The sequence below is a fragment of the Diadema antillarum genome, unplaced genomic scaffold, assembly GCF_040938485.1.
Source record: "Diadema antillarum isolate AM-2024a unplaced genomic scaffold, OU_Dant_1.0 scf00000134, whole genome shotgun sequence".
Taxonomy (NCBI): Eukaryota; Metazoa; Echinodermata; class Echinoidea; order Diadematoida; family Diadematidae; genus Diadema; species Diadema antillarum.
Genome location: NW_027271023.1, coordinates 2405408 through 2424106, shown reverse-complemented (window position 1 = coordinate 2424106; position 18699 = coordinate 2405408). Strand labels below are relative to the sequence as shown.

Here is an 18699-nt window from a genome sequence, read left to right as displayed (position 1 = left end):
ATACAAAGAGGCTTTTAACATTCATTTTTCTATCGTATATGCAATGCATATAACATATATATATATATATATATATATATATATATATATATACATACATATGATTGTTACATGATCACATATTCACGTGTATATGTTACTTTTCAAAGTATGACGTACAACCATACATAAGAATGTTGCTAGAAGTACGCTTTTGTCGTTCACATTATCAATCAGAAACGAAAGATTGACAAAAGTTTTAACAAAACAACAATGATGTTGGTACGTAAATTTATATTCTTGAAACCGTTAATCTAAGTCCTATCGTTTCTCACTTTCGTTATCCGTTTCCAACAATAGATGGACAAAAGCTTTTAACATTTTATATTGTTGTGGCATATGTCGGGACAATAAATCTCTCAGTGCTTTAAGAGTTTGTTAGTTTGTTTTATTTATGCAAGGGTTAAAATACTTGCACTAAAAAATATTGGCTGTTTTTCATCAAGTCCGTATGTTGTACAGAAAACAGTGATACAATGAACGCGTAGGGGCTACTTGTATAATAGCGCACAGGTCCACCTTTTGGTGCTCATGGCGCTTCATGAAATTAAAAGATATATATATATATATATATATATATATATATATATATATATATGTACGAAAATGACAACAGAGAAGAAAATGAAAAACAACAAATAAACACATACAAGATAAAGAACACAATTGTTCTTGTTCCGAACATTATAAGTTGCCGTTTAGTCCTCAATCCTCAGTCCTCATTACAATGAAATAAGAAGATTAGAAAAAAAGGGAAACAAGTTAAAATTACACAGCAGGGTAATGCATAACAACTGAAAAATTTCTAAAAAGTCAACTACCCACTAAGATAAATGTGAGGCATTTTAGCGGTTCTGTTGTCATGTTTAATCAAAGTATTCCTCCTCTTTCGTGCCCCTCATGCCTCGGTAAGAGGACTTTTTATACTGCCTTTCCATATAGGGATGACATGGACATAGCTGGAACTGGTTTCCGTAGGCTGATTTTTCTTTTTCTTTTTTTTTTCTTTTTTCTTGTCATTCCATTTTCATTTTCTCGTTAACATCCATTTCTTATAGGGAGCAAAGATGGGTCGATCACTTATGACAGCTTTGCTTCTTTTCATATCGGCTGATGTCAAGTTGTCTAAGGAAACTTAACCTGACAGTGCTGACGAGGTGCGAAAATAACAGCCAATATCTGAACTCGAAAGGTGTTGGGTCCGTTCTGACATGTCATGACTGTGTAATCTGATTATTTTGGTCTATGAGGAGGCAAATGAATTAATAATGATATCCTGTTTGCTTGCATGACCTGAAAAACGGCAAAGGCTGTTCAAGTATCCCCGTACTATCTTAATGAAGAAATGGCGCCAACTGAATCTATAGCGGGAAAGGCAAAGGCGATCACCTTAGAGGCCCACAGACATCACCACCTTTTCATACGCACAAACACTACTGACAAAGTTGAAAACATTATCGCGAATGGAATGGGTAATTACTGTATTAAGGAAAGGACATAGAGAATTAATAACAGATGAGACCAGTATCCAACGAACAATCAGAAATCTTGCAAAGACCAAACATGCCACTTTATTCTTCACATTATGTACATCCAACAAACAATCAGAAATCTTGCAAAGACCAAACATGCCACTTTATTCGTCACATTATGTACATAATCATAAAGCGCATGTAGCAAGACCATAAAAAAATCGCGTACATACCAGCATAAAAAGTACGATTTCTTGGACTAAGAGTTCGTCAAGTGTAATTGTAGAAGATAAAGGTTGATGACAAAAAATGTAATTCAGGATGATGGCAATATACTGCAGTATGTAATCAAATGGTATTGATCAAGCCATTCTCTCTGTTTCGTTCATTTAACAGAAATTGGAGAAAAAAAAAACCCGAATATATTCGAGAGAACAAAATATTGCCAAATTCATGAACCTATCTCGTTATAATTATTATGTCCGTTCAGTTCCATTTGTCAAATATGACGGACACACTGAACTTATATAGGGCCTATTATGTACTTAACAAGCAAGTATGATATGACCGTATTATGTAAGAGAAACTTACATTAAGAATGTTTCATAGTCACGCATGCACAAACTTGTATAATATATTTTGTAAATACGTGTTTAAAAAGTATATGGATAAGAAGGTGTCTCTCTCTCTCTCTCTCTCTCTCTCTCTCTCTCTCTGTGTGTGTGTGTGTGTGTGTGTGTGTGTGTGTGTGTGTGTTGTGCACAAGCGTGATAACTAAATGATAATGGACATGCGTTTCAGCAGGAGTGTCGAGTTGCAGGACAATCTCTGAAACATCAGCAGGTTAAATCTTCGATTTTTACTTTTCTGGGCTGATAAGGGATTGTGTCCCGGGAAACCAACTTGGAAGCTAGATGGAAATCTTCAAGATATTGCCTGGGGTCAATATTCCACACACGGGACTTATCGAAACCGGGATAAGCAGCCCTCCTTTTTTTATAAAGAATCGGGGAGGTTGCATTCATTACTCGCGTTATTTGCGTTCACTCTAAGCCCACTCAGAGAGCGTTATTTCAGTGTTTTCAAAATCCCGCATTACAACTGGTAATGTCTGATATTGCGCCGAGGGTTGTTAGCTTTAGAATACGGTAATCCATCGACCGTCTTTGGAGGATCTGGAGACACAATAGTTGACAAGATCTACCTTGGGCAGTAACAGGACTGGTAATCCCTTAAATGGGAGTCCATATAACTGTAAAATAATCGCACAAGACTTTTCACTCCTTCCAATCTAGGGTGGGTAAAGTTGTCTCTTTCGGGGTTGCGTTCACACTTTATGCTGCAGGCTCCTTGATAATTCATGATAAGAAGTGCTGTATTTCAGAATACATCCTAAATGTTGCATGAGATCGATGTGCGGCTTCAGTTTTGAAAAAGGAGAAATCAAATCTAAGAATCGTTGTCCATGGCGATTTGAGGAGATATCGTTCAAAACAGAAACACGATAAGGTCGAAGTCGATAACACATCTCTCACGGTGCTCCCCCGGTAACTCGCCTTACAGCTTCTTAGTCCGTGCTGAGGTAACGTGAGAGGCGCTCTGGCGTCAAGGGCACGGGGAGGGAGGGGGAGGTATAATACAGTCCCAAAATTATGCAGTGTAGAGGACAACATAACATTGTCTTCTCGCTTCGTACACCAGAGAGTTCGTCGCTCAAAGAACAAGACCATGGATTCAGCCAGAAGTACCAACACACCACCTTCCAGGTTCACTGGTAGTGCCAAGTGGGGACCTCTCGGGTAAGTTCGCAGTTGCTTGGTGGCTAAGATTTATAAGTCTTTCGCACATCTGTTCAAGGATAGCGATAGAGTCCATAAGCTCACTCCGGAGAAAACGCATGCATCTTGTGCTATGTGTGTATAGTGCAAGTTTTATTTCGTGTTGTATTATGATATACTCGTCAAACTGAAATAGGGAACATTAATGTCCAAAAGGGATACTTCATAGCAGCATATATAGTAATCTGTAACTAACAAACAAGCAACAAACAGGCAAACAAAAAGGCAAAATCCTTTTTCCATCAATGGGATTTGCAGAAATGTATAATATCATGGTCAAATATGATATTTATAGGATTACGCAATAACTAATAGTGTACACTTCACCACGTTCAAGCTTGCTTTGATAATGAGAGTGAAATCAACCATACGGAATGGTAAAAATTTCATTAAAATTAGTCATAACATGATAGAGCTATGGAAAAGTTTAACGTGTCATTCCGGAACGACAAACACACATTTCAGACGAGGTGATTTTATATGCTTAAGTAAAATTTTACCTAAAAGTAGACTAACTTAAAAGTACTTTAAGTAAAACGTTGAGAAGATGTGTGAAAGCCTAGTGGAGTGATATCCTTACGTCATCTACTTGTGTTTGTGCCTCCGACGTGTACTATTTGTTTGTTTTTGTTTTACCAGATCGTTTTTTACCAACTTGAGCTTGAAGTGGAATTGTACTTTTAATACTCACAGCTGCTGCCATAGTGATTGAAAAAAAAAAGTTGTAGTGGTGTGAATTGTTGCACGACGGAGGTAAACTTAGGTGATTCTCCTTTCAGAAGGCGAAGTGCCACCAATAGTTATATTCTTTGTGGAGAATGATTGAATAATATGACCTGCGGGTGTCTTTCGCCGTCCACTGCAGTTTGTTGAAATCACGTTAGTATAGAACTAGAAGCACCCTTATCACAAAAATAGCGCGCTCTGATACAAAAGCGGGCGTAAACAAAATCGTTGTTATCTGATTGGCCGATTAATGTCAACGCTAAAAAGTTTGGTTGTTATTGTTGTTAATGTCGTTGTTGTTCCTGTTGTTGTTATTGTTGTTAGTTGTTGTTTTCAAGTTCGGCACATTTTCTGTACTTTCTATTCTTCGGGGAAAAAAAAAACACTGTTTAATCAATAGTGGAGTTTGATACATTAAACTTGGTCGCCCTGGGTGAAACATGATGAAATTAAAGAAAGAAAATGCGAAAGGTGATCCTCTCTTTCCGTGAGAGATCCTCAATTATTGACATATCCCTCATGAATGTGGCATGGACTTGAAACCTTGACATTTCGGACCTGCTTACAGTTTTAAATGTAAGCACGAACATTTCTTACTGCAGTCATCTTTTCCCCCGTGTAACGTACACGAATAATGAATGGTTTGCAAGTTATCGATTAGTTGCCATGTCATTTTCTATAATTATGAAAGGTATCAGAAGAAAGATAAACAAAACAAAAACAAAAAAGATATGGTCGATACATGCGTAAGTCAATATTGCGTGGTACAATCCAAAAAGTTGAACAAAACGTAAAAGAAAATGATATGATCGCCAGCACAGTGACGTATCGATTGGTTTTCAGTTTGAGGTGTTACATGGGTTATTCACCTCTCGATGTTTATCCGTAATTACTCAGACTGTGTCTTCGTAAAAATTGGTCCCCCCACCCCCCCCCCCCCGCATGGTTGTTCGTGTATTTCTATGTGATTGCTATATGTTCATTTTTTTTACGATTTTCAATCGACTTTAGGCGTTCTTGTCACTTTGCAAAATTAAGATTTTTGTTGAAGTCCCAACGAGGGGTTATCATGCAGAGGTCACCCTTTACCACTGAACATTTCTAGTCGGAGATAATAAAGTGATTGATTATCTATTACAGAGCGTATTGTAGATTAACGAGCAAAACATTTCAAGAGATGCTAATTTGCGGCAAGAAATTGACTCAAAAGCCAAAGAAAATAACTATTTAATGTCATACTTTGTAACATTTTATCGACACATCAATTCAAGAGCATGGTAACTCAAAAAGAGCGTCGTCATATTACAGAATCCAAAAAAAGCCAAGGAGCTTCAGTTTGGAGCTCCTTGAGAAAACATACAACAGCCTTTACGGAACATACGCGCACGGCACACACGCAAGAGTAAAGGAGTAGTATTAAAGTGAGAAGAGAACACTGTAAGTGCGAGGAAAGTATACAGGGATGTGTACGTGTGTAAGATATTACGACGTGAGGGAAATAAGAGAGGGGGAAGAGGGGGATGCTAACCTTTTTTCAGCAGCGGGGAGGAGCGTTTCTGAATGGGGTAAAGTGCTAGTGGTTGGTTGGGTCAAGGGAACACTTTCTTCAACGGCCAATAATCAATGATGATTTTTTTTTTTCAATTCTGAAAAAATTTAACTTTTGAAGTTCAAAAATTTCTCATTCTTATTCTGTTTTTTTTTCCAGTGATACTTCCGTGATTTAATTAATCAATGTAAAGTCAATTTGAATTCTGAAAATAGTGGTAATGATTATATGAACTGAATAACGCCAAAACATCTCTCAGATGCTCTGTTCATTAACCCTCGTATTGTCTTGCTTGGTTGATCAAGCCGCTGTTTTGTAGTGAAATAATTACAATGGACATCCATTTTTTGTATTGTTTGACGTATGTATTTTCCGCTTCATGATTAATTTTGTCATTCGTTATAAAGGTAAATTTCATGTGAGACCTCATTTCGTTAAAGTCAGGTGAATACGAATCGATCGAAATGTTACTGTGAAATTATTAAAGAAAAGTAAAAGTAATATTCTAAACATTAGAGTGGCAATGGGGTTTGTTACTTCCCATAAGATTTACGGAACAGGCTTAAGGAACATCCCGTGCAATGTTATAAGGTCTATCATTCGAGATGAATGGAGAAATATAATGCAGATTATGCCATGGACATTCACTTCACATTTCAGATTTCAAAGATGGAAATACAGCGGCTGACTCTAACCTTTATCTTTTTGCAGACTGTAGTGTTATAGAAAAACGAGTAAGGATATTAAACTTCACTAATGCTCCAATAGCTCTTTAATGAAATATCGCTGAAAATTTTGAGACAGGTTTGGTGTTGGTGGTTATGTCACCCTAATGATCTCGAATATACCCTCTGGTCATCCGTTCTGTTTTGACCTTTCAACACTTTTATCGCTCTGCATCATACACTGAAAGACTATCCCGTGAAATGAACTTGCTCTGTTGCCATGACAATAGCGCTTCCCCAGCCATCGGCACTTTACGCATCGAGTAGGACACCTATCAATCATTTTTTTTTTTTTGTTCGCCAGTCATAATTTTGCCCAGTAAGTAATTCATGCTGTGATCGAGTGATTTCTAGCACTGGCATATCAGAAAAAGAAAGAAAGAAAGAAAGAAAGAAAGAAATCTCACGGTTTTTGTTACCTGGTTCCCATATCAAGTGAGTGATTTGAATTCTGAAAACTACGTCAAAGTATTCAGGGTTTTGAACTCTTTATCATCATAGGCTGTCAGTTTTGATCCAGTGAATGACGAGAACCAGTGATCATCATCAATAATTTGACTGAATGGCTCTGAAGTGTTTCATAAAGCTGTTCTTAAAGTTACGAACGACTTAAGAACGACTCGTGATCAGTTCTTGTGGTGAATTATTGAAATTCTGATAAGTATAGCACATCAGAACGTGCTTCAGTCGTTCTTCAGTCGTTCGTAACTTTAAGAACAGCTTTATGAAACACCCCCGTCATAGTTTATAAGTAAGTAGGTTTAATGTATTATGTTTGTGTCCTTATGAGTGTATTATGTGTACGTATAGGTGCGCGCGTGTGTCATGTACATTATGTTTTATTTGGGATGAATGTGTATTTTCACTTTTGTTTTGTTGTTTGTAAAAGAGGATTCCATAAGAATCTATACATGACAGTTTACGATATGCGTAAAACTTTTGAAACTACAACTTTAATATCGAAGACCTACGGGTTTTTGCAATTTGAAAGAGAGAGAGAGAGAGTTTAAAATATCGCATCAGAAGGAGAAATAGAATAAAAGCGCCAAACCAGGAAATTAGTCCCAACAAGTGATTTATCTTCATCTTAGATTATTTTCAAATAACGTACAGTGGAGATGGCCATTAGGCGTGTTATCAGGCCTTGGAACTTTTCTTTTTCATTTTTTTCTTAATTTTGTTGTTGCTGTTGTTGTAGTTGTAGTTGTTGTTGTTGGGGGCGTATGTGTGCGTATTAGTTTAGCAGATTCATGTTTTTTGTGGGGGATTTTTTTTTTTGTCAACTATGGAGTGCGAACGCCTTCGTACTCTCGTCAGTTAAATCATTATGTATACAATGTTTCTCTGTTGCTGTTACTTTTTAATTTCTCAGTGTTTGTATTATGCTTCATGTTTGATATATGAAGGAGTTGAGTTTCAATCTATGTAAGAAAATGTAAGAAAAAATAACAAGGACAAGAAAGAAATGTGAGTGCCTTTGGCTTATATTGCCGAGGGTGTAAGATGTGATTTGTCAGATTGGGTGTGAAGTGGGCCCACCCTCTCATCATTAATGGATGTTTTAGAAGCATTTTTGCCGTGTGCCAACAAGCAAATTGGCACCTCACCGAGAGTCAATATATAACACTGCTTGAGCTACCCGATGCCGATGAAAATAGACTCCCGTTCGTTGAACCGGGGCTTCGGCTGCTCGTGGGTGCTGCATTTATGAAGCAACTGTTTCGTTGTAGCCTACAGCGACATTTAATACCGAAGTCTGGTATCATTTTGCCAATATACGTGCACACACACACACACATCCATAAACTCACACACACACATACACACACACACACACACACATGCACACACACACCCTCAGGGAAAACTCAGGAATCCTGGAGACGGAATTGTTTACAGAAGGTCTAAATGTGCGACATTTTCATGACTTTTTTATATGAGAACGGAGGCAAAGTAAATTTAAAAATCAAATTAAGAAAACAAGGTGATACTCCCGAAATAACTTTTTAGACGAAAATCTATAGTGATTTCTAGTTTCAACCTTGGAAAATCGATAATCAGTGTTCACTTTTGGAATGAGGTTTTCCCATCAATAGTGTCATTTCATTGTTCAAATAATGACTCTTCACTTCGTCAACCAGAACACAACAAAACTCGAGAACTTCCGTCTAGTATAGCAGAATATTGATGATCACATATAGCAGGAAAGCATCCTAAATGCATCTCGCAAGTTGAAACAAACTGACATTATTCACACAGCTCTGCCATTTGCAAAGTCAAACATTAATCTGAATACGTATTATCTAACCTGAGGCAATTTGAGAAATTTACACACACACACACACACACACACACACACACACACACACACACACACACACACACACACACACAAAGTTACCAAGCGCGCTCATAGTCCTTTCAGCGAGCCCCTAAGTTTGTCAAGTTAATTTGCCAATAATCAATATTCTCCAGCAATCCAGGATCTGACTTTTTAGGAAGCGGAAGTCCCCAAGGACTATGGATGGCTGCGAGAACACGGAGACTTATCAATTATGTAGTTATTAATACTGAGGACGGGATAACGAGCAGTCGACATTAAAGGGGCCCTGAAATCCAAATGCATGTTGATTTGTGTTGATTTATGATATCCTCAACATCACGTTTGCAGTGGTGAAACGAATATCTAGAAACATTCCATCTATATTTAACGATTTTTTTCTTCTATTTTTCTTCAGAATACTTGGGAACGCCCACAAAAAATCCTTCCAAACCAATATTCTTGAGATGACTTCATCAGATGATGTCATCTCAAGAATATTGGTTTGGAAGGATTTTGTTAAACATTTCAGTACTTTAGCAATGATTGACAGTATTATTCTTTCAATCATTGCTAAAGTACTGAAATTTTTAACAAAAGACATTGGAATGCACCTACCCCTCGACTCATTATAACTTGCATGTTCCCTCGCCATGTCTTTTGTTAGTCATATTAATATCACAGAAACATGCAAGTTATGCTGAGTCGAGAGGAAGGCGCACTTCCAATGTCTTTTGTTAAACATTTCAGTACTTTAGCAATGATTGACAGATGATGTCATCTCAAGAGTATTGGTTTGGAAGGATTTTTTTGTGGGCGTTCCCAAGTAACCTGAAGAAGAATAGAAGAAAAATCGTTGAAAATATATGGAATATGTCTAGATATTCGTTTTACGGCAAAAGTGATGCTGAGGGTATCATAAATCAACACGAATCAACATGCATTTGGATTTCAGGGCCCCTTTAAGTGCTGCTGAAACATTCTTATGACTCGTTGTATCAATAGCTACCGTAGTCATGAATATTCATGTTTCATTTAAGAGGAGGGGGATGCATCACAATAACCCTTAAAATTATTTGTATTTACCTTAAAGTAAATGCTTGTGGAATGTGGAAAGTGGCAATATGTTGATTCCCTCCCCCCCCCCTTTTTCCCCCTTTTATTGGAAGAATTATTGCAAAGCGCATAGAGACTTTACTGTATCATGCGCTATATAAGCAGAATGTATTATTGTTATTATTATTATTATTATTATTATTGTTATTATTATTATTATTATTATTATTATTATTATTATTATCATCATCATCATTATTATTATTATTATTATCATTATTACAGCCATGAAGGGAATTTTGCTGAGAAACGGCTGTTGAGAAGATAATGCATCATAAACCAAGCTACAAATTGGGCAGTGTAGGGGTTTGGAACTTTCTGAAATCAATATTAAATTTTTACAGACACTTCACTGAAGATTGTCTTCATAGTACAGTTATAATATGTGTAGCATTATAAATAATTGCTGAACTTCTTTGCGGAGGACTTAATTGGGCTCCTATATTCATATACCATGAACCTTGCATCATTGTGAATGATCTGTGTTAGATACTTCTGAGTTCGAACATCCAAATATGAAAGAAGTTTTGTAGATTTGACAAGGCAAGTTGAATGCCATAACAGTTCGCAGGAATTTTTACATCGGGATAAACACTAAAATACTTTCATTCAAACCAGGGTCTTTTTAACCACTCCCCCCCCCCCCCAAAGTTCCTTTATGCATATGTGATGGTATCTAACCAAAATTATCCCATCCTGACAACAATCGAAAATCGAATATTCCGTAACTTTTGTATTCATTTCTAAAATCGCTGTGTCATTCATTTTACTTTATTCCTCCCAGGCAACTTGAACATGAAATGCCATCCCACCTTTACCCATGTTGAGATGTTTACTGGTTTCAGATTTCATAAGTACTTTTCTGCTTCAAAAACCGACTTAACTGAACAGAAATGATTCTCAACTGATACCATCAACGTGTCGTATCAAGGCCTCTTATGACTTTGAAAAACGCGACGTTATTCTGGGGGACTTTGCAACATCTCGCGGGATTTGAGTTTTGTTTTTGTTTTTTGTTTTTTTAATGTAGGAGGCGTCTTCGTTATCATTAAGAACGTGAATACATCTATTCAGCTGTGAAAGTTACAGTATGGATCTGAAAAATTAATGTTTGCCAAATTTCGATCAGACACATTATCAGTCTGGACTATAGCTTCATTTTCCTCTGATATCCCGTTCCCACTCACTTGCTTTCACGTTGCATCCAATTGGGGGACTTCTATCTTTCCCCCAAAGGGCGACACTCGAGTCCAGGGGATATTTGCAGTCCGAAATTTGCTCTCCATCTCTCTGCTTCGCACAGATCCAAACAACCTTGGCAATCATCGCGGTGGCTTCACTCACACGGAGCCAGTGTCACGTTTGATTCGCTTAGTTAAGTATTACACACTCCTTGAGATAAACACTCCATTTTCTTTCCGGCCCCAACCAGGAAGATTGGGGGGAAAGGGAAGATGATTGTGAGCGGAGCTCGCAAATACCGCACATGACGAAAGTGATTAGGGATCTAACTTTCATGGCCCGTTGGCTTTAGGATGATGCGTAGGGTATAGAGTGACTTTTGGCGACCAAGTTGACGATGTGGTGATCGCTCACGGAACAAACAAAAAAATAATAATAATGGTCGGCCTTACTACCCAGAAATATGATTGTTTGAACCAAGAACTCAGAGCAGCTATAGCTGCTGATTATTTGTGAGATAGCGTAGGAGAATCTTACTCCCTGTCAAGGGATTGAATTGAATTTAAAAAGGTATTTTCTTGGATAACATTAGTTGCTGCCCTCAGGCTGCAATTGCGGACATTTTACATGAATTAGCATGAATCCAATGTACATCAAAATATATACAAAAATACATAGAATAAAAAAAGAATATCAACTGTTACACAATAACATTAACCTTTTCCACCAACAAAGCAAAAACGAATATTGCAATTACAATTTCTAACATTACTATTCTCATTATCATAAATAATAATCATTACTTATACATGAACCTTACTAAAAGATAGTCCTTTCAATTCAAATTCTTCTCACCAACTCATCTTCTTCTTCTTCATTTTCTCTCTTCCCCTTCTTGTAAACTTACTTCTTCTTCCACTTCCCCTCCTTCAACCTCTTCTTATTCCCCGCAACAATATTCAAATTATCATTATCATAATCACACATATTTTCCATCATTACAATAAAATCATCGTTTATGCACTATTACAAAACAACAATCAATATTACATTCACCAAGAATATATCATGATGACACAAAACTCTGGGTTTATATCAATACAATCGTTCAAACATCATATCAAATACCAAAAAAAAAAAAAAATACAAAACTTCATATTTCATATGACACAGAACATACAAAACATATATGGCAATCAATTTAACATCAGGAAAATTTGCTTAAGACTAAAGAATTTTGGCAGATGAAAAAAAGAAGCAGATAGAATCAGAAATGAATTAACGTGAAAACATATTCTCTATGTAAGCTGTGTATCCGATCACTTGCACTTGTTGAAGCAGGTGGTGTTCTGTTGTATAATCCAATACATACATTTCTCCTTCTGGGTATGTATTTACATTTTTTTCATTTATTATTTCTAACAACAACAGAATACATGAAACTTTAATCAAAATCTCATCTTAATCAAATTACCAAAATATTACAAAACTATAATTATCATTATTACTTTATACCCTTTATTCTCTTTATTATTGGCAGCATAATGATGCTATACCAACATATTACAAATAAATGATATGCATGTCATACACAAGCCCCCTATCGGCCGCGGGCAAAACGCTAAGTGCTGCAGAAATTATATAAAATTACGTAGCGATAACAGTGGCACTTCTATGACGCATCCGTTCATCAAACATATGCTCTGCTTATAGAGAAAAAGAAGTATGGACTGACAATGTTGCACGTATTTCTTATTTAATTACTCCACGAAGGATGACTGACGATCATTGACGGAGCGATCGTTCTAGACTTTTGGCTCATGTGTGAAATGGAGAAAATTCCCCAAGAGTGCTTCATCCAAGATAACTAAATGGTCGAAACCTGCGGGGGATTAAAGCAATGTAACGGATTCTTCGGATTTATACAATAGTGGATCCACATATTGCGCCCGCCGGGTATCCTTGCAAAGCAATGCTTTGCAAACCCACGCGTACCACCAAAGACGTCTAAAGTTTAAAGATGATTAAATTTACTAAACTTCAAATTGATTTACTTCAGCAGATTAAAACAAAATCAAATATAACAGAGCCGACAACAAAAATGTAATTGATAAGACAAAACATTATGGTACAATCTCTTATTTCAAAGAAACCTTGCGTTATTTTTTTATATATATTACGGACTGAGAAAACAAGAATCAGTGAAAAGACTTATTTGCTGATTGTGTAACCATCAAATACACAAAGCAAAAATAACAGTTGCATAAAACAGGTAAAGATCCTATAAGATTTTTGATGGGGAAGCATGCGAAAAACAAAAACAAAAGTAAGACGAGACAGAGCAAGACAAAAACAAAGAAAGCAATGCTATGAAAAGAGACACAAGAAAAAAAAACAAATAAAAGAAACGAACTGACATAGAAAAGGGGACAAATACGTTACGCGCCAAGTGATTTAAAAGGGCAAAATTTTGATGATGATGAAAAAGGCAGTTACTGACAAACAACAAAAGCAGCTCCAAAAATTCTCTGCACAACAGTATTGATGTGAAACAGGCAATCAAAAAACACGACTGTCATCATCTCTATCTTCTCACCTGCACACACAACGTCACAGGAAGATATGCTCGCGAATACAAGCATAAAGTCTGATATACTGGTCCTAAAGTTTGGAATAAGTTGCATGCCACTCCTCATGAAAAAAGTACTTCACTTCGAGAGATATACCCCCAACATGTTCAAAAAGATTGCTTTGTTATTTGTACGTATGGCTATTGTTTGCTGGAAATAATGTCATTGAACTGAAACTGAATTTTTAATACTCTGTTCTCAAGATTTCATACATTGTAAGATACATGTAACTGTAATCGGCTAGAGCAGATAATCAAATATATCACTACAAAGAGTAAAAACCAAGTTGACATTGCTGAGTCAACATGCGGTTTTCAGCCAGAGTTGACGGTTCTATCGACGAGAGAAAGTTTTGGCGTGCCTGCGAAGGACTGAACTTGAGTAATAAAACACAAAATGCGTGGGCGTTATAACTTTCAGTAAAACGTTGATTATCTTCTTCTCTGTCAAAGAGATATCAAAGAAATCATAATTGTGCCAAAACACTTAAAGAAGCTTTCAAGCCTTACACAGATAATGGAAACAGAATCAGTTGGGATCTCATTTTTGCGAATCTTCCCTGAAGCACACAAATGAATTCGAGCGGCACATTCTAATAAAAAGGGGTAATATCTACACATAGATCGATTCCGGCGTATATAGAATCCCCCATTCGGCATACATGAATGGCGTCCGTAATTCTCTAAGAGGCATTAGCCCAGTTTAATTTTTTTAGTTTGTATGTTCATGATTTGTTTTTCTGTGTGCACACTGATGTGGGCTTTCTTCTCTGTAGAGGCCGAATAATGTCAGGACACTGAAACGAATGAATAAAAGTCTTCTGTATGAATGGCATTAGTCAAAGGAAGACAATCTAATGACCCCTTTGCTGACCAGGTAATGGCAATAAATTGCAACCATGTTCCTGGTAGCATCATTTTAATCCAAATGTAGGCCTACTGTACATGGGTTGATTAGTGCAAGAGGCTGAAAAAACCAGATGTAGGTATCCTAAGAACGAAATGTAATACATCTTCCTACAAAGCTTGAGAACGAACGAGTAATATAAAGCTTGAAGGGATATGATCGTCTACATCAATGCCAATCGTAGAAATCGTGAGTGCAATAAATTTCAGCATGATGTAAAAAATGCACTAACACATCTCAGCATCTCTCAACTTTAAAATAAGATTACACAATTACACAATATGGATCACATATCCTCTTTTTACAATACTCCTTATACTGTGCAGTTCGGACGGAATCCGGTCGGAAAGTAAACATTAAAGAAGTATACCAAGGCATGTAAGCAACGCGTTTGCAACGCTTATCACGCGATTATTTGAAAGTGTACATATATCCAGTATGTTATTCCAACTGTTGGAGCAGTATTAAAAAAGAGCAAATGAATAGATAGCTGGTTGTATTCCATACATTCTGCCATGAGGTGGCCACTTTAAAGAATCGCGTAAGAACAATAGGAAACTTTTCATAAACAATTTGTCCATTCTCCCCTATCTCCAACTAGTTACAACGAGAGCGATCAATGCCAAAAAACTTTCCCGTGGTGTCCTGATGGCGTGTTGCCTTTAAGCTAGACACACGAATTCATTTGCGAAAAGTGGAGCTACTCGGAGCTGAGGTCATTCCGGTATATTGTTTCAGGCAGCTTGGCAAAATGCGTGTCTGCGGAAAGAAAAAGGCGATTACAACAAGGCGGAGTGATATCCATGGTAGGATTTCCCCCCACGTATTGAATTTCGCGCTCCTATCAACCGCACGACTTCAATGAATGATGTCGATTTGATCAGCCATAAATCCGGCCGTTTTCATTACACTCCGTTTTGCACTCCGCCGCCTTTGCCTTCTCTTCGGAGGACACCCGGACCCGATCGATTACTATTGGCTTTGCCGGAACACATCTCGGGGCTTTCTCTGACCAGAAGACAGGTGCGCTGGGTGACTGGGTTATTTCCATCTAATTACTGGCCCATCACACCACCTGATGATTGGCTTTTCATTATTAAGTGGAAGAGGAGCTGCGTTTCCCCCCTCGTGCTTCATCGGTGTAGCTCGGAATAAAAGTTTAATGCCAGTGCTTGCGTAATAAATAATAGAACACAAGACTTGATAAGAGCTGGCGTGCATTCATTTTTCCATATAAGCCATATCCTTCCCGTAGGCCATTGTTTTTTCCGTTTTGTTGTTGGAGGCGCCCTATTTCTCTAGGACGTAATTCAACGAAGAACCGAGAAGATGGTATGACGATAGTGAGGAAATGAAAAACAAGAGGTTTAAAACAGAAAGCAAAAAACCCTAGAATGAGAAAGATATGATTGGAATGACACTTGATACGCCCGGGCGACATATAGGGTATGAAGAAGGAGACTCAAATCCCCATTGGACGTGTTTTTATAAACATTGCCCGCTCAAGATGAATACCAGAGTTGTCAAGAGCGTTTCCGGATCGGGTTTCCATTTCAGCTCTCTAACAAACTATTTGTCTCCACCCTCTCGTATTCCGTAAGGACAGCATACTAACGGAAGCCCAATAACATAATACTCCGTCTTGAGCGTGAGGGACGCGGGATGGGAAACCGCTGGAAAAGGGACCACTCCTGTTTGAAATCACGCAGAAGTCCGCATCATGCATTCCATGAAGCACATTTGGTATAGCTCACACGCTCATTATTGCTCATAGGCTTTGATTAGAGCTTTTAGATATTGTCACCAACACATTTCGGCATATCTGGTGATCACCTATACACAAACACACACACACACACACACACACACACACACACACACACACACACACACACACACAAACACACACACACACGCACACACACACACACACACACACACACACATTAATGCAGAACCAGGGAGGTACCTCCCTTGACACGAGGTCATACGACCCACGGAGCTCGACATCGAAAAAAAAAAAAGTTCCATGAGCCGTACGACCCACGAGTCATACAGCCCATGAGCTCGACGCTCAGAAAACAAGGCCCATGACTGATGACGTGATGTAATGTCGGTCTCACGGGACCTTTTGCTTGGTTTCGAGCTTGTGGGCTGTATGACTCGTTGGATACATGACTCATGGGTGTCGGACTAGTGACGTGCACCCCCTGGTATAATCTTCTCAAGACATGTTATACCCGCTAATGTTGAGAACCTTCTGATACAGCAAAATTAGGGGAATGATAACAACGCAGTATTTTCGGGGTTGACATAATCAGTGCTATATGATATAGCCAAAAATGAAATCCTGATACGTGCATTGCATATACTTAGAACAAGGGTCTGTGGAAAAAACAAAGAAATCGCAGATAAACCAAATAATGCTACCACAGATTCTTAAACATAAGTGGATCAAGAAAGGATATCTGCGTTCGAGAAAGTCACACTAAATGAAACTCCCTGGAAAACGTGTGATTTTTTTTTCGTCTTGCGTGTGTGCTTTTAGAGGAGGAGGTTTAGATCTGTTTTCAGATTGCTTCCAAAAGACAGCGACACTTTGATACCAGAAGAAATCAGTCGGAGGAAGTCAGGTTTGTTTGTTTGTGTGTTTGTTTGTTTTTTACAAAGTGTTTTCGTGTTTGGACAATTCTTTTTCAAATTCGTTATAAAAGGCAATTAAACAGCATTGATTTTCCTTTTCAAAGGTCTCTTCAACTGTCTCAAAGGTCCCTTTTGCCCTTTGTCCATTTCTTTTCCGGAGTATTAAAAAAGAAATCTTATTCTCTTTTTTTTCTTTTGTGGCCACAAAATGTACCATACACGATTAATTAATACCGATGAAATCAATATAAACATGTCGAGTGCCGAATGTGAGAGACTTTTTAATGTTATTCTATCCGCCCCACCTGTCTTGTGATCAATATGAGCAAAAGTCACCTACCATTTTTGCCTCGTCTCTGCAATGGGAAATGTGTCAATTATCCAGTTTACAATACAGTAGTCATCAGATTTAGGGATATGCTCTCCTCGAAGAAGCCGGTGGGATGCTTTGTAAATGGTGAAAAAAAAAAGTTGTTGCAAGTTTTATCTCGGCTTTACAAAGTATGTCAATAATTCATGTTAGCCATATCTACGCGTAGTCTTTCCCCAGGGATAAGCTATAAAGCTATAGCAGTTCTCCCTTAATTCTCCTGAACAAAATTTCGAAAATTTTACGTTCATTGATTGTTATGTTATGGGCAACTTTCAGACAAGCTTTCTGCATGACAGGAACAATCTTTGTTACAATGGTGTGCATACAATATAATGAATATGATAAAGTAACCTTGTCCACTAGTGTGTAAAGACTCAGACATTTCACTCGGTCGGGCCTTGCTTCTCTGTCGGCAGATTTCGTTTTGGGGCTAATAAAGAGTATTCAGAAATGGGCACGTTTATTGGCAACAAAATGGTGTTGATTTATTTTTCACTTGCCTTATATCCAAAAAGATGCATTAGACCAACCATAAACTTATAAAAAAATCGAATACTGTGAAGTTGATTTCAAAGTTTTAACTATCTCAAATATTACAGTGCTGGTAACAGGTGAATTCAAGAGCTTGATATTTAGCCCATAGGCCCTAAAGCCAAAATATGCATTGATGTGAACACAATCAGACAAGCATTATTAAGCAGACCGTCATCAAAATCACACACCTCACATGACCAACATCTAAGAGTCAAACGAGATTTAAAAAAAAAAAAGATAAACACCACCTGTTTGCGCATGACATTATTTTGGGTATCTTGCTGTTTAATTTCTGCGGAAGGTTCTATGAGTACCATCAAAAAGATAAGACCATTCCTCACCTTCTAGAAATGCGCATTTTGGTGTGCATGTCATGGAAACTTGAAAGGAGATCGAGTAACTTGCATTTTGATTATCAATTTCACTGTTGCGTGAAAACATGTAAAACTTTTAGAACGTCATAAATACCTTTTTATTCTGTGTTCCAATTTAATGAAGACTTTGGCGTTCTCTATGTTATTTTAATGTATTCACTTTAACTAAGTTAACTCGAGCATGGATTGGCATCACTTTAGCCGCAAGGGATTGGAACAGAAGTGTTTCCTCGGCGTTTCCGAAAGTTCTTTAAAGTCAACGATTGCAAATC

At 37.6% G+C, this 18699-nt stretch overlaps 1 protein-coding gene across 1 annotated transcript in view; it reads left to right on the top strand.

Annotated features, from left to right (window-relative positions):
• Window positions 1-3239: 3239 nt before the first annotated feature.
• Window positions 3240-18699, top strand: part of LOC139720834 (leucine-rich repeat-containing protein 71-like) — a 112353-nt gene continuing 96893 nt past the window's right edge. Inside the window, 1 exon segment of the mRNA XM_071632171.1 lies at window positions 3240-3310. Coding sequence (XP_071488272.1) covers window positions 3240-3310 — 71 coding nt within the window.